General features: G+C 41.8%; 1 protein-coding gene across 8 annotated transcripts; it reads right to left on the minus strand.

Annotated features, from left to right (window-relative positions):
* Positions 1–4,211: 4,211 nt before the first annotated feature.
* On the minus strand, positions 4,212–24,026 carry ddx3xa (DEAD-box helicase 3 X-linked a). 8 transcript variants are annotated; one of them, XM_036004694.1, is made up of 20 exons: positions 23,695–24,026; positions 21,869–21,920; positions 20,763–20,810; positions 19,164–19,223; positions 16,540–16,647; positions 16,023–16,152; positions 15,275–15,379; positions 15,085–15,184; positions 14,861–14,996; positions 14,549–14,646; positions 13,550–13,648; positions 12,930–13,090; positions 12,678–12,822; positions 12,060–12,204; positions 11,704–11,754; positions 10,370–10,551; positions 9,962–10,079; positions 9,679–9,832; positions 8,548–8,687; positions 4,212–7,305 (listed from the first exon to the last, which is right to left on the minus strand). In XM_036004694.1, exons 1-20 carry the CDS (start codon positions 23,737–23,739, stop codon positions 7,220–7,222), a joined length of 2,163 nt encoding a protein of 720 aa, XP_035860587.1. In that variant the 5' UTR covers positions 23,740–24,026; the 3' UTR covers positions 4,212–7,219. The 8 variants fall into 8 exon arrangements, with proteins under 8 accessions (XP_035860587.1, XP_035860585.1, XP_035860588.1 ...); XM_036004692.1 differs by having other exon boundaries at positions 16,474–16,647; XM_036004695.1 differs by lacking the exon at positions 19,164–19,223.
* Between the last annotated feature and the right edge of the window lie 538 nt (positions 24,027–24,564).

Genomic DNA, 24,564 nt, shown 5'->3' on the forward strand with positions numbered 1-24,564 from the left:
CCATTTTCCCCTGTTGCCATGGGAACGTTATGAAGTGACGTAATTACGCAACGTGAACATCATCGAAAAGCTGCAAACCCCGCGATGAAGCCATGATGAAACCGCAATTTTTGCAAGTTCCCGCAATTTCATTGCATAAAATTTCATAAATATTCCGCATATTCCATCGCATTTTTGAAGAAAATGTGCCGCATAATTAAGGATTTTTGCCCAAAACATTCACAAAAAAACTCAAATGGGTTGAGTTCAGGGATCAGTGCAGACCAGACAAGCTCTTCCACACCAAATTGGGAAAAATCATTTCTCACTGCCACGTTGAAACAAGAACAAAACGGATGTGAGGTGAGGTGGATTTGAGAACATCCAGGGTTTCCCCCGCCATTCTAAGGTTTAGGAGCAGCACCTACCCCGAATGAATGTCACTACAAGACTTTTCTTACATCTGATGATTGGAGTTGGAGTTTTTTAGCAAGATTTATCTTTAAGCTTTTTGACAGGGCTGTAGTACTTGAGGACTCGAGACGCTTTCCTGTTGTCTCGGACTCGGCCGTTGGACTGGTTGGTATTTGGACTCGGACTTGTCTCTGACTCGGGCCGTTGGACTCGGTATTTGGACTCGGACTTGTCTCGGACTCGGGCCGTTGGACTCGGACTTGTCTCTGAATCGGGCCGTTGGACTCGCTGGTATTTGGACTCGGACTTGTCTCGGACTTGACCGTTGGACTGATGGGTATTTGGACTCGGACTTGTCTCGAACTCAGCCGTTGGACTCGGACTTGTCTCGGACTCGCCCATTGGACTCGCTGGTATTTGTACTGGGACTTGTCTCGGACTCGGCCGTTGGACTCGTTGCTATTTGTACTGGGACTTGTCTCGGACTCGCTGGTATTTGTACTGGGACTTGTCTCGGACTCGCTGGTATTTGTACTGGGACTTGTCTCGGACTCGCCCATTGGACTCGTTGGTATTTGGACTCAGACTTGTCTCTGACTCGCCCATTGGACTCGTTGGTATTTGTACTGGGACTTGTCTCGGACTCGGCCGTTGGACTCGTTGGTATTTGTACTGGGACTTGTCTCGGACTCGCCCATTGGACTCGCTGGTATTTGTACTGGGACTTGTCTCGGACTCAGCCGTTGGACTCGCTGGTATTTGGACTCAGACTTGTCTCTGACTCGGCCGTTGGACTCGTTGGTATTTGGACTCAGACTTGTCTCTGACTCGGCCGTTGGACTCGTTGGTATTTGGACTCAGACTTGTCTCTGACTCGGCCGTTGGACTCGTTGGTATTTGGACTCAGACTTGTCTCTGACTCAGCCGTTGGACTCGTTGGTATTTGGACTCAGACTTGTCTCTGACTCGGCCGTTGGACTCGCTGGTATTTGGACTCAGACTTGTCTCTGACTCGGCCGTTGGACTCGTTGGTATTTGGACTCAGACTTGTCTCGGACTCGGCCGTTGGACTCGCCAAATATTCCAGCTGGTCTCGACTGAGTCCTGCACTTTATACTTTTGTTCTAAAGTAACTTCCTCCTTTAAAACAAAACCATTGATGAAGCGCGCTCGTTCAGACAACAGGTATTAGTTTACTTCAAACTCCATCTAGAACGGGCGTTGTGATTGGCCGCCTGGTATACACCTGGCTGCATCACATACCTCAATCATCAGGTATCAGTCAGGTTCACTCAGGCCACAGACACAATGTCAGAGAGCTCTCTGTACTCTGGATTCTTCAGGACAAGTCATACGTTCAAGAACGGGAACATTTCCATGTTATATTTAAAGTAAATAATCTGGCCTAATGTGATACTATGTGTTACTCTGCACTTGCTTTTTGATTATTACAAATAATAAAGCAAAATAATCATCTTAAAGTAGGAGATATACTGTCTCTCCCATCATACATTATGAACAGGTAAGTGAGTGGTCTTGAAGAGGATTCTTTTTTTTTTTCTGTCTCGGTATTGACCGTCTCTCATTTGGACTCGGTCTCGACTAGTCCTGGTCTTGGACTCGACAAAGGTGGACTTGATTACAGCCCTGCTTTTTGAGTGTCATTTATTTATTATCTGCTTTAGCTTTTTCAATGTTTTAGACACAGATGTGAAAAAAGAAAAACCGACCACAAAGAGACGCCAAATGACCACCGAGACCCAAAGCAACCCCAAAGAAAACAGAAATGACCAAAAAAGAGACACAAAATGTACGTGGGGAAATTAAATTTTTTTAAATTGGAAAATGTAACATTTTCTTGAAGGACGCCCATTTAGGTTGTAGTTGTTGCACTATATTGTTCAAGGTTTTTAATTCTATTTTTGGTTTAGTCTGGTTTAACGGAAGGACATTTCCAGGATAAAGCCTCAGGCGTGATGGCTACCGGATACAACCTCCGAGCTAGCGAGCTACACGCTGTAAATGTCAAGTTTTTAAGAATATTTGGATGGTGTCGGTACACGATCCGTTCTGCCTGCACGATCCGTTCTGCACATGCGCAAGATAATACTGTTTTACGTATCCATACGACCTGCACGATCTGTTCCACGCTAGCCTATGGCTAGCCTCCACCGGGAAGCTAACGTTAGCTAAACTAACAGCTAATTCGGCTAACCGCTAGCTGACAGCTAGATTCAGTCTAAAATAACGTTAACTCAAACGTAATGGGAAAAGCAGGCTACAGCTAAATTAAGACTTCACAGTAATAACAATAAAGACAAGTATTGAGTGATTGTATTTTAAATGAGCACAAGTAAAGTAGAACTGACGTAACAGCTGTTATATATGTCAACGTTTATTTTCAAGTTTTATTTTGAGGGTCTTTTAAAGTTATTACATGCTGTCTCAGCTAGCAGTTAGCCGAATTAGCTGTTAGCTAAACTAATGTTAGCTTGGCTGTCGACCGGAAGCGTGGAACAGATCGTGCAGTGTCGTAAATCCTCGTACAACCGCGCATGCGCGAACATTTTGCGCATGTGCAGAACGGATCGTGCAGGCAGAACGGATCGTGTACCGACAGATGGTGCAACAAGGCAGACCTGCTTGCTTCATTCAGGGAATGATTGTAAAGATTTACAAAGAATGTGTTTAGGTCATTTCCTCTCTAACTGGGACGTTTTGGGACTGATTGGTGGGATTGCTGTGGACCAAGTACACACAGAGATACACTGGTAAGAGATAATGAGGTTTAACCATGTATCAGCTAATTTAAATAGCTCATGGTACTGTGTTGTGTCAACAGTTAACTTCATTTAATATTGTATGTGGCGTTTTTTTGCGAGGTGCAAATGTTCCACCAAAACAAGTTCCTTTTTATTGTATTGTTGGGTATTGTTAAAAATAAATAAATGTATGGCCGATACCAACACAGTGACTTAGACAACGGTTCCTAAACAATACTTTCGATAAAAATTTTATAAAGAACTACATTACAGCAGAAATCTTTTATGTTTCAGCTCCTACTACGCGAGTCCCGTCTCTACAACGTAGTTTTTCCTGCATGTCTCTACGTGTAATATTAGACAACCAATCAGAGATGTTAGATCCTGGTAGAAGCATGCTGCGTGCCGATTGGCTCACTCACGCTGATGAGATTTACTCCTTAAGTATTGAACGACGAGGCGTTTTTCGACAGTCGATACTTCAGAGGCAAATTGGTCGGTGCCTGAAAAGTTTTGGACTCCGTACCCAGCCCTTCCCGAGACTATTTAGCAGAGCCGCCGTCGCTGCGTCCGGAGCTTAGCGCCACCCAAGACGATTACGATTGGTTTAGAGAAACGCAAACAACCCAGAGCGTTTTTTTTTCCCCCCTCCTATCCCAGAACGCATCTGTGGTGTAGCCAGACTTTACTCCACAGCAATGTGAAGATACAGCTGGCAATGCGAGACTATATTTAGTTTAAAATAAAATGATACAACTGCTGTCGTCCCAGTTGTCTGAGCAATGACACCGAATCGAATAAAAAAAAAAAAATTCACACCCAACAACTCACTGGTTTGTGAAAATAACACCATTGACACATGAATTTACAAATGAAAATCTTTTTATATAATTTCCTTTCAAAAGAAAATGAAGCCCATCCAATCTATACCAAGTTGAAATTTGCCGCCCGTCCGCCCCGTATCCACACGAGGCAACAAGGCTGCTGCTACAAGTCTTCTCCGCACAACTACAGTAAACAAGTCTTCACGAAACATGCTTTGATTTATCCGGATACTTTTTGCATTCAAAAACATTTTTATTTTGGTAAAATCATACAATTGCACAGCTGAGTTACTTCCCATGCAGTGCGGTAGCCTATAAGCTAATACAGAAAGCAAAGTCTACGTCTAAAGAGCCCTAGGGGTTCTACGGAGAATGTGGAACAAGTCTCTGCTTCTGCCTGCAACAACTTGCACAAGCTTCTGATCAATTTTAAACTATTCCAAACGGCGCGGCGTCGGAAAAAAACCCTGCAGACCTGCTCCACATTCCAGGAGAACTCCACAGGTGGCATATATGCAAATACAACAATGAGAATAAACCACATGTTTGTTTCTTTTAAGGATTGCCATGTGCCAGACATTCACTGGAGAAAAAATATCTGTTCAAATTAGAGTAAAGAATCAATAATGCACACAATTGGAGAATCTGGAACACTTCAGCACTGATGTGCTCAAGACGTTTGTAAGTTTTTTTTTTGCTCGTTTTGACAGCGTTATTCCAAACCTTGGCATGTTTGTCCAATTCCATTTCTAATTTCGTTGACCAATTAATTGGATTTAATAAAGAGATGAGCGGCCCTGATGAGGCCCTGAAACAGCTGTGGATATTATTTACCGAGTCCAATGTATCTTAAACATTAAAAAGCTCACACTACCCCGAAATATATAAATTTCACGCATACAGGTGACATTCAACATTCAAGTGCCAGTGTTTTTTGTACTGTCTTTTGGTCAAGTTTCTGAAACTTTCAAAGAATCACTTTGAGGCTTACAAAAATAAATATTTGTCAAAAATGCTTAATAAATTACACAAAACTAGCAGCAAAAGTAGAATCTAGAAATCTGTGCAAATGGCTAAATTCCCCCCCGACTGCTAAATCCCCTGGTCCCAAATGAATCCTGGTTTAAACGTTGAGAACCCGTCCCCTTTTGTAAACAAGCTGCGTTTTTTTTTTTCCACAATCTCCTCGCACACAATATTTGGAAGCTAAGGACACATATCGAAGACATCTATATAAAACTCTAGATGTGCAATAAAAGAACTTTTTGTAAAACTTGATGGGCACGACGACGCATAAGGGCCTACACACCTAAATCAAGTAGCACCATTCAATCTCAAGTTCTCAACACTGTCAGTGCATCCGCTTTTAGTTCAATTTCTTTAAAAAAAATAACAAAAAAAAACAAAACAAAAAAAAAAGGTTTTCAAGGCACAACACACCCGATGAGAAAATTGGGAGCATTTTGAGGTGAAACGCCCCATCTCTCCTCCTCTTGATGGCTGCTCCTCTTTGAGAGGAAAAGCCTGCTCTGGCTTCACGGAGCCACAGATTATTATTATTATTATTATTATTCTTCGTATACATGTCTGAGCAGATGAACTCCCAGAGGACCTGACAGTACTTTAAATGTTCTGTAAGGAAGTGGACACTCCCCTATCTTTGGCCACCTGCAGTTACACTACGCAGCAATGGAAACCAAAGCCACCGACGACGGCGGTGCAACGAGAACGCCCTCCGCGCCCCCCCCCTCCCCAAACGCCTAGCCCCGTGACCCCCCCGAACCACAGTGGTCGAAGTGCTGCACTACCCGCTCTGTTCCCTCGCTGTTTTTTTTTTTTTAATTGATAAACCTCAGTGATCGTTCAAATGTCTGTCTCTTAAAGATGAACCATGCCTCCCAACGCAGCTTGAAAAGAGAAAACGTTTGTAATTAAGTTAAGCCTGCGACTCAGTTCACGTGTCTTTCCTCCTTGACCAAAAAACAAAACACTTGCAAGCGTAGAATACCATCTGGGCCTCGTGGCTGCCGGTCGATTCGGTAAACACTAACACCACGCTGTGCCCTTCCCCCGATGCTGTGGTCCTTTATGCAGCCATTTTGAACTTCACTTTCAAGATGGCAGGCATTTTTTGTTTTGATACATATTTGTAGTATAACAATTCAAAAATCAAAAAACTGGGAGTCAGTTTTTCAATTTCGCACACACCTGCACCAAAAATGTCTCAAGTAAAAATAAACAAAAAACACCGCCCACTTAACGTAGCTAGCACTTGGTAACATACTAGCTGCCGTAACACTGTCAAAGTCAATTGAAAAACGTGGAGTAACAAGTTCCAGCAGTGATAGTTCTTGTTCGAACCTCAGCGATCTGTTGGCACTGAGCTTAATGACTTCTGTGTTTTCTTAAGATTACAATAGGAATGGCTATTTCAAAAGACTATCATATCCATAAAAAGGAGCCTGTCCAGGATAGAGTGAGCAAAACAGAAAAAAAGGAAGAAAAAAAAAAAACGAATGTAACTTTGTCCCTTAGGATTAAAATCAACGGCTTCACAGAGTGGCCCAGTTCGTATTAGACATAGCAACGGCTCCGTTAAGCTGTTTGACTATTAGAAAAGGCTACATGATGATCCTGCGATAAATTTGAAGTTCAAATGGAATCATGACTCAGAGCCACAATACCCCAGTGTTTGCCAAGGTTTGATTAAGTCCAAGCTTATATATATATATATATTTTTTTTATACCTTCCTCAATATTTTTCACCAAACAAAAATAAAATCAAATTTAGAAGCTCTTGGCCATGTTCATCTGGTGAAATGAAAACATAAGATTTCCTGTCTAAATTCCAAAAAGGCACAGTACATTAACATACAAATGATCCTCAGGTTATTCGATTGGGTGTCCGTGTGTGTGTGTTTTTTTTTTTTTTTTCACAAAAAGAACAAAAATACTTTGAACAATGAAAGTCCGAAGTTGCTATCGGACAATGCATGTCAGCATCCATGCTCACTCTGAGGTGTGCGAATCTCTGCGTTCTCCGGTGCGTTGCACGTGCTGGTGACTTTCCTTTTGCGTCGTGCTGCACTTCCTTTTTGAGAAGCGAATGGCAGAGAACCAGGGTTGGTAATGTACTGTGTGTCAGTGAAGCTACACAGGGAGGGTTTGTTATGGTCTGGCTTAAGTTAACATGTGGTTTCCATTGGGTTGGGTTGACATGGCAACCTCTTCCTATGGCGACTAGTTGCCCCACCAATCCACACTCCCAGAGTGGCTGTAATTTCCTCCGTAGCCGTCGTTGCCGTAGAAGTTGCCCCCAAAGCTCCCTGTGAAGGACAAAGTCAAAGTTCAGTCAGCCGAGCAGCAGCGACTTTAAATCAAAATGACCTTAGTTTTCTCCGTTAGGATGTGAAGACTTATAGTTGTGGGCTTTAAGAAGCTTGGAATTGGTAATGATACTCTTATACCGTAAATCAATTAGGCCCAACAAACAGGGGTACATATTAGCTTGTTTAATATTTTTTGTGGCAAGACTATATTGATGCACAGCCGCCAAGTATAGATCTTTCATTATACAGGGTTCATACGCATTTTAACCAATACTTTTCGGCAAATTTCCATGACTATGTATTCCTGAAAATGTCAGTCGACGTTATACAATAATAAAAATCTGTTTAAGTTTCCCCTCAGAGGTTTAACAATAAAATTAATGACAATTTATGTGGTTCATAGCCGGAGTCGTAATATCGCGCCCCGAATAGAACGGTGAGGTTAGGACGACGGGAAATACATTCATTAAATTGCATATTATGCGGTGTTAAAAAAGAAAAAAAACTTTCTGGGTCTTTGTTTCCAAAACCTTTCCAGGACTGGAATTTGCATTTTTTCCAAATTCCATAACTTTTCCAGGTTCTTTCAAAACGTATGAACCCTGCATTATATAAATTGCACATGAGAATTTAACTTTTTGGTGACAAAATTAAAAATTTGCTTTTACAGTCCACTAGAACAAACTGAATTTTATGTTTTTAGATGAAAAAGATTTTTTTTTGGGGACATAATTTGTAAATCTTTAAAAAAAATTGCAACCTATCGCAATATCTTTTAAATCGCAGTAATATCGTATCATGGCATAAGCATCGTGGGGCCATTGGTGATTCCCCTAGTACATAAAAGTGTAAGTGGTCACTTTGTTCACAATAACACTAACTGATGGAGGCAGCAGTAGAGCAGCAACTCCCATGTTCCGGGAGGTAAAATGTCTGATTTTGTCAAAGGAGTCTGGTGGCTTTGAAGAGAGCAGAGATAACGGCTTCAGTTCCCCGTCGTAAAGGGACAGCAAGGTGAAGCGCTGAAAATATACTAAATATAGCGTCCATTTAAACTGACAGCAGGACGTTGCTTAGCTTCCGTGTCAGCACTCCTGCCTGCTTCTCCAAACTGTTATCGTGCCGACCGCCATCTGCTGTAGCTAACACACTGACTGGAGAAGTATGGCTACACTAACCCTTTAAGTCGACACCAAAGTGAAGCACAGATAAAAGGCTGGGTAAATATTGTTTCCTTACCTCCACCGAAGCCACGGTTTCCTCCTCCATGGCCTCCAGCGCTGCGCCCACCACCACCTCCACCACGGTTGCTACTGAAGCTGTTAGCGGAGCCACCAGGGGTCTGACGGTAGTCTCTAGCTCCGAATCCGCCAGAGAACCTAGACAAGAACGTACGTTTGTTAGACGTTTTATGGTACAGGTTTTGTGAAAGTGCAACAAGTTAAAAGAAAAAAAGAAAAAAAAGCACAGGAACAAAACAAGCAGAGTTCAAATGTTTTACGCCACAAGTAGTTTGATACAGGGCTTTAAACTGACACCTGCCAAATGCAGGGAAAAATTTACTTTGACAGGTAAGACTTTAAAAGTTACGAGCAAATTCGACTGGTGAAGAATGATTGCAAAAATGTTTACAGATTGGTCTGTTTTCTGCCAAGAAATTTGGGCGGTTTTGTTGGTCTTTGGCTTGGAAACATCATCTTTCTTTTGCATTACTCCTTGTAGTTCCAATCCTACATTTCCCATGAACACTCATATCGTGACAAACAACCATTAGATACGTGCCTAGCGGTAACGAGCTAGGCTGAAACGGAGAAGACGAATAGAACGGAGCCAAACAAACCAGAGGAGCTAAAATTAAGTAGTGACGTTTAGGGCTGCCACCTCTTAGTCGATTAGTCAACTAATCGGTCGTTTTGGTCTTAGTCGACTAAGATTTCTTTAGTTGATGTAATTTATGCTTATTCATGCTTAATTACTCATTTCCAAGAAACTTATGAGCACATTTCTGGTAAACACAAGATTTAAAGTGGTACTTTTGCAGGATTAATTGTGGAGAAACTTAGTTTTACACATGGTTCATTAACTACATTTATATTGTGCTTTTCTAGTCTTAACCACCTCTCAAAGAGCACAGCTCTGTCGATTACATCAACTAATCGATTAATCGACAAAATCATATAAGTGTCAGTCGACTAAGAATTTCTTTAGTCGAGGACAGCCCTAGTGACGTTAAGTTAAGGAAAAAACAAACGTGGCTATTAAGAGAATCTGATCGGCTGGTAGCTTTAATCTACTAGCCGTGTTGATGGGGCCGATAAGGGGGCCGAGATCTGGGTTTGTTGTAAACATGTTCGTGCGTGAGACAGTTACCTCTTAGAGCGTCCACGGGTGGTGCTCTTGTGCTGGTGCTCGTAGGCCAGGCTTTCAAGCCAGGAGGGAACCTCCTGCTTGGCCTCCACCAAGATGTCCAGCAAATCTTTGGTTATGTTGCTGTTTTTGTCGTTAAAGAACGACGTGGCCAGACCTGCACAAAACACAGCCAGATTATAAAGAGTCATTCACATATTAATGAACATAACGGGCATTTAAAAAAAAAAAAATGAAATGTGTTAAGACGGAACAAAAAAAAAAAAAAAAAAAAAGGGGTTCCTACCAAGGTTGCCCACACGTCCCGTACGGCCAATACGGTGAACGTATTCCTCGATGTCACTGGGCAAATCAAAGTTAATGACGTGCTTCACATTGCTGATGTCCAGACCTCTGGCAGCCACCTGGAGAAAGGACAAGTTAGGAGACAAACAGCTTTAATATCTACAGGGTGAGACAACTAACTTACAGTCAGGGTCTCATTTTGACTGCTGGTCTAATTATGGAACTTGAGTCAATTATCAACAGCTGATTGAATCTGCCAACAATGTTCCTCATTTCACACCGTTTCCTTCAGGACTGTCCCTGAATCTGCTTTTATTAATTGCAAGCAAAAGACCCAATGTAAACGGCTCGGTGTTAAAAGACGAGACGCAACACCTCAGTTAGGAAACAAAGAGCCAGAACGACTTACAGCTGTAGCCACCAAGATGGGGCAGCGTCCTGACCGGAACTGATGCAGAGCTTCCTCTCTGTCTCTCTGGGACCGATCTCCGTGGATGCTGGTGCAGGCGTAACCCTCGTGGTAGAGGAAGTCTTCCAGAGCGTCGGCGCCTTTCTTGGTCTCCACAAACACTAGAGTCAGCGATTCTTTGCCTGCGTAGCCGGAAACAAAAAGGGGATGAGACAAAAAGGGAGGAGAGCAGGAAAAAAAATAATAAAAAAAAAAAAAAAAGCACATAAGTAGGTAAAGAGAAAAAAAATAAAAATATATAAAATCATTGATAACTGGAGAGGGGTATGGATGGATTTTGGTAGCTAAAAAGATGAGCAGGAACTTCAAACTAAAAAAATCTAAATGACAACTTAAAAAAATGGAGACATGTGTTGCATAAAAAGCTTAACATTTACTGACAATCATTAACTGACAACCTTGGCTTCAGTGTTTTCCTGCACACAGTACTGAAGACAAATGAATTCATGTTTAAAATAGGGATATCCGACATAACGTCTGTTTAAACAATTATCAAACTGTTAGATCATTAGGTTACAATCCAGATACTTGGCATTAATGGCCATCACAGTAAACGCTTTAAATAATAAAAATGGCTGAAGGGTGATGGATAGGACAGGCCACTCCAAGTCACACAAAAGAAAACCCAAAGTGATATCCAACCCTACTCTTTACCCAAGTGTGTGCTTCACCAAGGCTGTCGGTGAAATAAATGCCTTTCATAGCGGCAGCTGCACCAGCTACCATGGAAACAGAACAAAAGCAACGTGTGCCTCTTGTTTGGGAGGTTAAAGTCACGTTACAAAAACAAAAAAAGGACTTCTACATAATACCAGCAAGAACATTTGATGTCCCTTATGGCAGTCAAATGTTCTAAGGTACATCTACAGAAAACAGCATTCTGTCCCCTGGAGGAACAGATCAGTGCCATTAAGTCGGTCACAGCCATGTTACTCGTGGAAACGGAGAGCTCTTTCTACGACAGCCGGCCAACGTGGTCATGTTGAGCCATCTGACCTTGGTGCCGGTGTTGATAACGCACTGTAACCCTTCTCAGCGGGGAGAGAAGGAGTGAAATTGCAGAATCTGAGTCAATAGTAATAGTAGAGTCTATACAGTGCAAGGCAAATGTTTCTGTCGGTCCTACAAGCTCTAATTCGGAAATGAAAGGAAAAATAAATTAAAAAAAACTGAGGCAGCAAGTCAGCTGGGGAGCAGAGGGACAGGATGAGCTGTGGGATGTGATGTCTCTGGCTTGTGGGACAAGAGTGAAATTATGATATGTTCACACTTACCCGGTTTCTCTGGTGCCTCTGTCACATTTTCCTGAACCTCACTGGGAATAACTAAGATAAAACCAAACCGGCCAGTAAACGTAAGGCTTCTCAGTACACAAATATTATACACATTATGAGAAGCAAACCCCCTAAACAACGCTAGTTATTTCAGTGACTGCTCGCCCATGCATGACATTTTGTTTTGATAGTTTATCTTTCACTGCTAAAATGAACATTTGTTAGCAGAGATGTAGCAAAGTCAATATTAGCTCGATATGGGGCAGACGGACAAACACACGATGGATTAGATCCCAATGTGACCCTCATGAGAGGCGAAACCCCAAATATTGTCATCGTTGTGTATGCTTTTTCACCTGTGGCATTGAGCAGGTCAAGGAGGAAGGACCTCTTGTCGCCGTCCTCCACCCAGACCACCTTCTGGGTGATGTTTTCTGAAGTGGAACCAACTCGGCCCACTGCCAGGAAAATGTAGTCCTCCAGGAAGTCACGAGCCAGGATCTACGCAAACAAATCAAACCGATAAGTACGCAGATATTTAATCACATTAAGCAAGATTCTTTATACCAGTTGACTGTCCAACGCAAGGTTATAATAGTTCAAAATGTTTTTTTATTTTAGTTTTGACTTTTCTATTTCATTGTAGTTTTCAGAGTGCTTGCAAGTTTCAGTATTTTCAGAAAGGTTTGTTAGTTTGACAGTAGTTTTAGTTTTCTGTGTTGTCAAAGCCAGGTGTAATGTCTCATAAGTATGTAGCTACATATAATACATGTTGGAGAATAGCCATGATGTTTAATGTTTAATCTTTGTGCCACTTTAGTGTCTGATATGACGCACTTAAGGCACGGCGCCATCTCATGTCAATCATTTGTGGTTCAATGTCATGAGAGTGGACAGAAATTCATGCTGTGTAGTTCAGTTCAGTTTTATATGTATAGCTTTAGTTTGCTATAATAACCTCGGTACAAACGTACCTGGATCTCCTTGGGGAAAGTGGCACTGAACATCATGGTCTGACGGATGCCTTTAGGCGGCATTGTATCCTGCTCCACAATGCGTCTGATCTGTGGCTCAAAACCCATGTCCAACATGCGGTCAGCCTCATCCAGGATCAAGAAGCTGCAGAGACCCATTTTAAAATTTAAATTACAAAAACATCAAGGCACATCAGAGACAGTTGTTTCAATAAAATAACCTTCTCGGTGTGGTCACTGTGTTGTACTGACTTGCAATAGTCCAGACCGATCTTTCCCCTCTCCATCATGTCAACCAGACGCCCAGGTGTGGCCACCAGCAGGTGACAGCCTCTCTCCAACTCCCTGATCTGCTGACCAATATCCGCACCGCCATACACCACGCAGGGACGCAGACGGGAGCGATAGGCAAACTAAAAAAAAAAAAAATGTAGGGAGAAAGGGAAACAATTAAGCTTCAAGATGCATATTCAATGTTTGGGCAAACATTGTTATGTCAGGGTTTCTGCAGGTTTTAACAAGTCAAATTTAAGACCTTTATGAATGAAATTTAAGACCTATAATCACGACAAAAGTACAACGAAATGCAGAGTCACAAAAGTACTTTCAAAGTAAATAAAATGATTAAAATTCAATAAAGGTGACATTAATACTTTGTACATATAGAGCAAATTATATTTGGACGAGCGAAATATTAACAAAAAAAACAACATTTCAACAAGCATAACATGGCTGCAGGAAAATTTAAGAGACGTTTCAAATTATTTAATACCTAGAACAAAATACTTCTGCAAATTTAAAGACTTTTTTGGACCCCATGGAAACCCTGCATGTTCCACGAATAGTGTCAGATGTGTGTGCTCGGAGCTCACCTTTCTGCCCTCATCGTAGATCTGCAGAGCGAGCTCTCTGGTGGGAGCCAGGACAAGAGCGATTGGGTACTGCTTGCGGCGGCCATACCTCCCGTTGTCCTGAGGATTGAAGAAATAATGCTTATTAGAACGAATCAAAATGATAATGCAGGGACACACATTTGAAATCAGCAATGTCCACATTTTGGCCTAGAAGGACAGGTGGTGTGAGAGGGGAGTCAAAGAAGCCATATAAGTCAAACTGGAACGACCCAAGCGTCTTATTTATCTCCTCGCTGGAACCGGAAGTTGTTCTGGCCCCTCTCCTTGAAGACCGTCTCAAAGCTCTTATTCCTGCCCCGAGGAGCTAGGATGGAGGAGGGATGTCTGAGGAGCTATGAGCGAGGATACATCATAGCAGCATTCCTGGAAGCCTTGCAGTTAAAAGCCATTGCTAACTCCACCCATATACATATACACACACACACATATATATAATTCACGTGACTCTTCAGAGGAAAGGACGCCTCATCTAAAATAAATTTCCTTGTTACCTCTCACCCCGCGTCTCTCCCATGCTTCCTCAGTGGGACGGACTAAGAAGCGAGGAAGGTAAGCAAGTGAAGGAAACGTGGATTCAATTTAACGAGGTGAGACGTAGCCCTTGACATAGGTGACTCACATGACAACCGGGTGGATTGTTGACCCACCGTTGATCCAACGACTCATGTGATACCACCTTAAGTGGATGTGCCAACGACTCCCATGTGACTCCCTTCGACTCCCATGTGACTATATGACCCTCATGTGACACAACCCACCAGAGGTTAAATATCCAGAACTACCCACTGCTCAGACAGAACTGAAAAAGCCTTCCGATGAGGCGAACATCTTAAAGAACTTCTAGCAAGTTCCCTTTGCTTGTCACAGAGAACGACCATGACCTAAATGACTGAGAACCTTCACAGACATAGTACAGGATATGTTCAAATATTGTGTATTATCTTTGCCCCGCAGTACCTGTCCAGAGCTCTTGGCAGCCTGCAGAGCATCTCCTGGCCCCTCTTGGTAGATCTGACTCAGCACTGGCAGCAAGAAAGCGGCAGTCTTACCGGAGCCTGAAACACAGCATGGGTTGTACATATTAGTTCTATTATTTAGACTCACTTAACCTAAAATATAAAGCCAAGGAGCCAAAGGGGTATGCTAAATGATTTTTTTTTTTTTTTTTTTTAAAAAGGTATAATATTTCAAACAAGAGAAATCAACCAGTAAAATGCTGGTTGATAAGCCTGTAAAATGCACACATTGAGAGGATATAGAAATACTCACCAGTCTGGGCGCAGGCCATCAGGTCTCTCTTGGACTTGATGATGGGGATAGCGTGCTTCTGAACCGGAGTGGGACAATCGTAGCGACTCAGGCCGATGTTCGCCATAACAATCTCCCCCATGTCCACATCATGGAACTACAGAACAATCAGACACGCCGTCAGTAAAAAGACACAAACTTGTTTTTTTTTAATAAAACTTAAAATGTAAGTTTAAATGACATACGCTTTCAATGTGTGGCGGGCAGTTGTTTCCAGTGGCATCCACGGGAATATCATCATATTTCTCAAAGTTTATCCCAGTGTTGCTCGCAGAGAAAAGCTCGCTGGAAAATAAGGGTCGCAAAAGTTAGAATCAAATGCAAACACAAGATGGCCGTTATCGTTTTGTCATTTGTCAGCAAAATCTGTCTTACTTTTCCAGGCGCTCGTTGGGAGCGGAGAGCTTGGACCAATCCTCCTCTCTAGATTCCTCTGACCAGCGGTTGTTTCCTCCACTAGAAAAGCCCCCACGCTCATATCTGTACACATGCACACGGTAAGTTAAATAGTGGCGATAAAAGAAACCCTTCCACATAACAGTATTTGCCTATTAATACAGGCTAAAAGTAGGTTTTACACCGGAAAAGGTATTACGCTAGGGGAAGACTTCTGACCTAATGCGTCCAATGGTTTGTTACACAGAAGCATCGGAGATGCCGTCACTGAGAACAGTTTGGAAAGCCTTCAGTGTCGTTCTTTGCTCTTCTTTGAATGAATAAATGTTCTCCAGGGCTTCTTGACTAACATCTTTAGGAGCCACCATTACGGTTTTGTCGGTGGTTCAAACACAAAAGCAATATTTTAAGCCTGACAAGATGGATTTTGCAAGAATCCAGCTGTTGTGCAAGGCAAGACGACTTAAGGGTATTAGTTTAGTTTGAGCAAACAAAAACATACTGATTAGGTTTATCACCTCTGCTATAAAAAAATAAAAAACACAAAAACAAATACAGCAAAAGAAATGCTGAATGTCAGAAGAGAACTTCTAAAATAAAGACTCATTCAGATTGTAGTGAAAGCTTTGTTGTAAAACTTTGGACCTTTTAAAATATTAGGAAAATTGTATTAAAAACAAGCTTGCAGACAGTAGTGCAGTGTATTAAATGTAACAATTGTACACACCTTCCCCTTGAGCCTGCTCCACGTTCATTGAAGAAGGTGGACTTTGACCTTTGGTCGTTACGTCCGCCAAAGCTGTTGTAGGCAGCATCCCTGGGAGCTCCTCCCCAGTTGCCTTCGCCACCACTAAACCCTGTGATGAACAGAGAAGTCGCTCAGTGACAATTTTCTTTTTGCAAATCCGCCGGCATCAGCTGCCTCCACTTTCTTACCAAAAGCAGCGCAAAAGATCATTACCTTAAAACTAAGTGCACAGCTATTGTTAATTATTATTTATAACTGAGAATCCTGTATGCATATGCAGAGTAACGGCTTTCTGTTGTTAAAAAAAAAAAAAACAACTGTATAAACCAGGGTGGGGGAGGGCCGAGTTTCCATCTTAAACTACGCTGTCGTTGACTCTAAAAACCGGGGCTATCGTTAGACATTTCAAGGCACGACAGGGTTTCCCCACCTGCATTTTGTAATGGTTGATTAAACGAGCCTCCACCCCTGTTACCACGGTAGGCGCCACGCCCACCTCTATCATTGCGAGGGGGTCCTCGCCCTCCAAAGCCCCCATTTGTGCGGTTGTCGTGGTACCCATTCACAAATCCATTGCTGCGTCCACCGTCCCATCCAGGTGAATCTTCGTTGGAGGACAAATGAATAAAAAAAAACAAAAACAGAACAGAAGAGGCTTGTGAGTCAGAGCATAATGCTGCATTTCACTTATGTGTCAGTAAGCAAGTACACATTTGGCTGATCTTATAGTCCTAACTAGCCATTAGTCTCTCTTAAAGTGACTGGCTGTTTATTGTTAGCCTTATAGTTGGGATGCAAGCAACTTCATAGTCGACCAAAGCCTGGTCTGAAAGCTCTTATCTATGAAAAGAATTTGTCACAGGTAATGCTGTGCTTTTGTATAAAAAGTAGGAAAAAAGTGCAAAGCAAGTCAAATGTTTTAGGTAAAATACATAGAATCTTTAAAAAAAACAAAAAAAAAAAAAACCACCCAGACATGGGCTTTGTTATTTAGGTAAGATGACTTGTCTGTACCCAGAGACCTCATATGGGATATTAACCGCAACAGCCCAGCTTTGGACAGCAATAGGGCTGCCATGGTACGGCTTGTTAAGTAGCTGATGTCCCGATAGCATCAAGGGAGAGACCGAGCATGCAGATCTCGTCTGTGATTAGCCTTGCTTTAAAGAATTGTTCAGCCAAACGGGCTGATTCTAGCTCTAGATGGCGAAGAGCTTAATTTATACCCGGTATAAACAAGTAGTACGAGTAAATGCATCCGTCATGGTGCCCCCTTCAAGTAAAGCACAACGGGAGAGCCTTGTAATGCTTAACACTGGCACACCCCAATCTATAGATGCGTCTCTACCTTAAATCTCTACATGAAAACAGGAACATGCAACTAAAGGAATTAATTAAAACTAAACTGGGAATTTCAAACAGTTTATGAGCTACAAGTGGTTCGGTGAATCCGACAATGCTTGGAAGAGGAGAATATATCCCCGAGCACGGCCTCACATATTCCAGGTGGGTCTTAACGCGCCCGTTTTATCATACCGCCAGGTGTGTCACACTCCAGACAGCAAATTAACTGCATATTCTGGAGATGCTTGTGCAGCAACCCAAGGAAGCTCAACTTCAAAGATTCCCTTGACTTCTTATACCCAAGAGCTATAAATCAGGTTATAAATTAGCTTTGACAGTTTGCTCACCTAGAAAAAAGGCACATTAAATGCAGTGCAAGGCAGTTAAAAGATGCCTTAATGTCACAAATGACAAAGGAAAAGGCCAAGGAGAACACCTGATAATCACTCTACTTTGAAACAAACGTCTCTTTCAGACGCTACAGGTCAGGAGTATTTAATCATGTGCCAAGGAGGTGACTATACACAGGTTCCTCTTTCACCACCGAGCGCACCAGTTGATTCCAAAGTGTAAGTTTAACTTCCCACTAGAGAAGTAAATTAATCAAAAGAATGAACTGGAGCGTGGGTTGGTGGACCAAAAGCCTGCATGCATTCAGTTCTCAGCAAAGTGTTCCACTTAGGTCCACAATAGGATGCTGTGGGCAGACGCAAAAAGCTACAAGGCCTCCGAACAATTCAGAAAGAAGAACAGAGACTTGAGTGGGATTGAGTCATCGCAATGCGGCAATGCTCAGTTTCTTTGCTAAATAAAATACCTACTTTCATTAAATGACTGCAACTAACAGTGATTAAAGGGTATGAACGGTTGAACAATGGGTACACAATGTATACATTATAGAGCTGTGCAATTAATCACAATTTTATCGCGATTTCGGCTCCTAACGATCACAATGTGCAAGTAAACTCATTTTGTCCTGTGTAATTAAGGGGAATTCAAATTGTAAGTTTACTAAATGCAACATCTATTCAAAAGTCAATGTGTATTCGTGTTAAATAATCGCAACTTCAATATTGATTTGAATTTTTTTTTTTTTACATAGTCAAGCAGCCCTAATACAGTTATTTCTTGTCTAATTATTAGTAAGTAATCCACGAGGGATGCAGTGTGTGGACTCTTGAAGGCACCATCACCATGCATCATAAGCAACTTCATTTGCAAGCTTTGACAAACGCGAGAGGTCAGTATTGGGTAACCTGAGCAAAGGTCAGGAAGCAGGCTATAAAAAGACTGACCCATAACTACTGGCTCATGCATTATGAGTGTTGGGCTTTACACTAACAGTAACCACTCGTACGGTCATCCCATTCCACCGTATATTTATTTCTGTGGCTTCTGCCGACACCGACTGCCACGGTCATGGGAACTTTGAAGAAACTTGGGGGATATTGCAAGTGAAATATGGGCTTGCATATACAGTGGGGAAAAAAACATTTTAATATAGTTTCAATGGATTAAAAATTAAACTCACTATAGTTAACAAAAGCATTAAACGAGCAAGCATATGCTTACATTAAATTACCCTTTTACTTATAACAGATTTCTCATTTTGAATGCAAGCATCCCAGCAGAGAGAAGCACATCAATTAATCATTAGCCCAGTGTAAAGCTGTAACTCTCGCCGCTTCGCACTGGCTTTGCTGGTGTGTAAAATGGCTATTTCATGCATCTGGAAATGCAGGTTGCCCTCAGCGAAAGCAGACAGAAGGGACTTACAGAGATTTACTGGTGCCACTGAATAACCGTACTGTCTACCAGCGGAATAAGCATTTCCTGCTGTGGAATAAGAAAACAGCAAAACGAGAAAAACTTCATGTGTGCAATGACACAGTAACATTATTCAAATGTATATACTTTTTTTTTTTTTTATGTAAATCTATCTGGCCAATTATGCCAGGCACATCACGCGTCTTGATTAAATGCCTTTAAGGAGGTACAGAAAAAACTAACTTTAAGTTACTGAAATAGTTACTTAATAAATGTGACATTGAAATCAAGAACATTTTTGAAATTTTCCTCATTTTCTTACTTATGATCAGTCTGGGGTGGCAGACATTTTACAGAACCACTTGGCCTACTTTATCCTTTCCAAAAATAAGCTTTCGTGCACAGACACCCCAGTTGTCATGGCTCTCTGTCCTCATTCTGCGCACTTGTAAAACTTAAGACTAATGTCCTCAACAGTCATATGGTCTAAAGCAGCAAAAACACTGCAGATCCACCATCTGAACCACAAATATTTAGGGCTGTACTCAACAGTTCGAAGCTTCATTCATAAAGTTGACAGGGTTCAACAAAAGTGCGGTCCATTTTTAAAAAGTTTGTAAAGATTTTTTGGGCTTTTACGCCTTTAATTTTTGACAGGACAGCTAGGTGAGAAAGGGGAGAGAGAGGGGGAAGACATGCAGGGAATTTGTCACAGGTCAGATTCGAACCCTGGACCTCTGCGTCGAGGCATAAACCTCTCAGTATACGTGCTCTACCACTGAGCCAACCCGGCCACGATAGTGCGGTCCATTTACCTCGGAACTCGGAAGCCGGAGCTGGGAACGACGTCACGCCCGAGTTGAATGCGTTCCATTTACAAGTCAGATTTTCATTAGCTGTAGCCAGGTTACCCATTGTTAGCAATGGCTGGTTTTTTTGTGCATATAAACAGCGTAACATATCCACAGACAGAAGTTGAACGTGCCTGTGTGAACACAAATGAGACAGAAGTGCTACTGTGAGGTTGTCCGAGTTCCGAGTCCAAATGGAACGCACTGTAAGACCGCCATCATTTTGTCCTCGCCCCGACGGCCCGGGCAAGTAAACGGTCCCCATTGGGCAAGTAAATATAACAACCCTACTTACCCGAGCTGTTGTTAGCTAGGGCACTTTTGATTATGGGGCTATGCTATAGTGCCCCGTTGCAAATTTAAGACTATTTTAGCCTGGCAATGTCACTAAACCAGCGGAGCAGTTAGGAGGCGCTGCGGTCCGTTTTATTTTGAAAAGTCCAGCGCTGCAGGTTAGCGTAGACAGTTGTTTGGAAGCTAAACTGACTACAGTAAATAAAGTTGATTACATTTTTAAAAAAAAAAAAAGGACAGATTACTCACGTTATTCAAATTGGAGGGTTTTGTTCCAATGATTTTTTGGGGTGATGACGTCATAAGATATTACGACAGACATCGGAAGCTTCATTCAAAAACCTGACCAGAAAGCTTTGAATGTACATTCAGTACAGCCCTATAAATATTAATGCCTCGCCAGCTGTGCTTGCTTTTACCGTACTCTGACTGCGGCTCGGTCAGAGCGTTAGATCAAACTCACCGTTTTTTGGTGCATCTTTGTTTCTCAAGTGAGGTGGAATGTAACGCCCTGTGGAGGGAAAAAAAAAATCAACATGTAATGTGCCATTTACAATTAAACACACATTTTGGACAGGTAAGATCGGCATTATTCATCATCTAAAGAAGCTTTACTAGGGATGCCAATTTAGATTTTATTTCTGTCTGAAAGCCGACCCTCGATAACTGATCATTAACCGCTAACCGACAGACAACCGAGTCCCAGTTCACCCATCTAGGACTGGTCATACTTTCAGCGTGCAGTTGTGGACTTGTACCGGCCGCGGAGCCACAACTGCGCGCACTGCCGTGGACACATGAAGCAACTGTCCTGGAACCACTTGCCCGACCGGCACAAGTCCACAGCGGTCCACGGTGTGTATGTCTGAGCCTTTGTCCGCCACATCTTCCACATGTGAGGCTGGCATCTGTGTGTCTGCCTGACATACTCTGTAGGGCGGCCGAACTAATCCTCTCGTCCTCATGGCTACAGTGGCAAGTAGCTCTTCGCTGTGAGCGTTGTCAAGCAGAGAGCCACGAGTTCAGAAATAAAGAGCTTAAAATGCAACAAATACAAAGTTAGAACTAGCAAGTTAACTAGCAGTTAAGAAAGGTTGTACAGCCCATATTTATTTTACACTGCAACCAACTTTGTTTTAAAGTACCTACCTATTTATATATATAGTTTGACTGACGATAACAATTTTAACGACCCCTCCCCCGCTCAGTTAACAGTTAACATCTCTAAGCTACACAGAAGAACCTTCCCTCAAAGAAAATGACTTACAATAGACAAACCTTCCAATATAGCTGTCTAGTATAAACCACCGTTTCCCTCAAAAATAAATACGCTACAAAAAAGTTTGTATTTATTTTTTGTATTTCATACTTTATGTTAAAATACAGCTCTCTTGTTGGAGCAAAACAGTGGTTTACAATACATACACGTAAATTGAATAATCAATACAAAAGTACCAAATTGTAAAAACAATTACATGGAGGGTACACAGAGGACAACGAATCAATCATTACTTTGACATATAAAATATATATTATATATAATATTGTATAATCTGCTTTATTACTTACTGCCAGTTCCTCCGCCTTGTCCGTCAGCAGAGTTCAAGTCTAGGGCAGCAAGCTACGGAAGAAAAAAAAAAAAAAGAGGAACCTTTTAATGATGCAATTTGGTTTAAAAATCAGGTGAACATTAACTACGAGTCTGAAACTGAAACTACCAGTTAACACTACGTGTTGCACTTCAGTTTAATTGATTTAAGGTTCTGCGGAGGCTTCGCAAAGAGCTCTCGCCGTAGCATACGTAAGTGGACTGAAGTTTGTACTTGTGCGTTGGTGTGTCTTTAAGAGAATAGCAGGGCTGGCATGTGGGTGCGTTTGGAGAGTGTGTGGTAGAGCGAGTGATGGTGATTATCTTCAGAGTGAGTAGGGACTCTAGTGAGGGAAACAAAGTGTCTCCTCTGTTCTTTCTGACCACGGTGGGAAATCTGGAGCAGGAGAAGTTAACCCTCTCCTTGATTTCATGTTGTTTATGGAGAAGGAGAACCAGGACGTGACGTGTAGTTACATTTTTCGAGGAGGTGTACGTCAGGCTACAGCGTAGGGTCTGGGTATCCACGTACCTAGGTGCGTAGATATAGCGCACAACCATAAATCATGCTTTACTTTGTTGTGTAACTGCACCCAATGTGGAAAAGAATTTCCTCTTTTAGGACAGGTCCGGCTATTTATTTGTACCCATGGGTAGATTTATTTTGCAGCAACAATGACATCCATTTTGAAAACACAACTTTGAAAAGATACTTAAAAAAAACAGCCAGGACAAAGGATCTAATTTATCTAACAAGCAACATGGCATAACAGCCATTTTGTCTTTGACCGTAAAAACATGAAAATGCTTACTGGCACACGGGTATACAGATTCTTTACTTAAGTGAAAGTGCTAATACCACACTGTGAAAATACTCCACTACAACTCAAAGACCTGCAGTCAGAACTTTACACAAGTATGCAAGTATTGTCAGGTAAATGTTAAAGTTAAAGTCTTGAACGTGCAGTAAAATGTTACCCGTCAGTGTAGTCATTAAATCTGATGTATCTGGATTAATATTCCTGAAGCATTAACGTGTATGTTGCATTATACTGCTGTAGACGTTTACGGTTGTGCACATTTTCTAAGTATTGTATATGCTGCTGGGTAGTTTAATCCACAGCAAGGCATTGTGTTATGTATGCACCTCCTGTGGAAAATAATTGCTCTCCGAGGACAAATCTAATGTACCTAAAAAGCCATTTAGTCTGATCAAACACGGAAATGCTGACAAATTAAATAAGTGATACAATATATGCATTGATGCTTGCAGTGAAACGTCACATCCAAATTAATAAAGCCTGAATTATGTATTAACTCGAGAGCGTCACATTTCAGAAACATTAATGGTGGCTTAAAAACCGCTGCCAGCATTTTTTCCTGCGCCACGTTTCAGGCTCAGCAGGCCTCACGCGAGCCGGCTAACATCGTAGGACACCGGCAGCATCGTCAAAAACGTTGGCTAACCTTGTACATTTCCATTCGTTTAAATACAATTCCACAAGATGTGAATTACACACTGCGTTTAGTTTGGTTTCGAGGCTTTTGCTAGCCATGTTAAAAAAGGGAAACACAGCAATAGAACGCTTGTTACTTTAGCGTAGTGACGCGCTCCGCCATCACAACCGTTCCATACCGCGACGTCACCACCTCCATTTTAGCAGCCGCAGCGTTAGCTTAGCCGAAAGATAGCGACTTAAGCTAACGAAGCTACATCTTTCTCTGTCGAAACTACATGTGCGTAACGGAAAATAACCACTTTTTTTAATGAGAAAAACAAAAAAGTTAAGCATTTAAAAGTACTCACCTGCTGATCTAGACCGTGTGGATTATCAATGACCACATGACTCATAACTAAAGAGAGTAATGGGGATTATTTGTGAAGAGAAAGGATTTTCTTTGTTAGCACGACCCGGCTCTGCTGTTAAAGTCCGTTTCTGTACAAATTACGATCTTGAACCAACGGTTACCTGTGAAATTAGTTAGACGGTTACGTTTACTTTAAATAAATAAAACGACGTTTGTTATAAATATAAATTCCGTTTCAAGTTTCCAAATGAAAAGATTACTGTGGAGCTGAAGAACGTTAACTCTACCGGCAGGCTTGACCGTGGTGGAATGAGACACGGAGTGCTCAGGTAACGCGAGATATCAGCCTCTGTAACCCCACGCCAGCGGGCTCTCGGCCAAATATCGCGATATTACATCTTCGTCTCGGATTGGTGTAGAAAAAGCAGCTATTTGAAGACACATGAAACCTATCATTACGGCAGTGGTGGAAGAAGTACTCAAATCCTTTACATAAGTTAAGTAAAATAACTAATACCTAAGTGGTGGAAGAAGTATTCAGATCATTAGTAAAAGTAATACCACACTTTAAAAATACTACACTACAAGTAAAAGTCCTGCACTCAAAACCTATACTGTACCATTACACCTTGGATAAAGATAACTTCACACACAACATACACATACATCATAAACAGGATGATAAAATAACAAATCCACATGAATAATATGGACAATAAAAGAAAAGATACTACATCAAAAATCCACATGAATGTACTATAAGGGATACTATAAGCATGAGAGGCTTGCAGTGACAGGGCAGGGACTGACCCTGTGGTTCAGTCTGCATGGTAAGGTGCTCTATGAGAGTGTGTGTGTCATGGTGGTA

This window comes from Sander lucioperca, chromosome 8, assembly GCF_008315115.2.
Source record: "Sander lucioperca isolate FBNREF2018 chromosome 8, SLUC_FBN_1.2, whole genome shotgun sequence".
NCBI lineage: Eukaryota > Metazoa > Chordata > Actinopteri > Perciformes > Percidae > Sander > Sander lucioperca.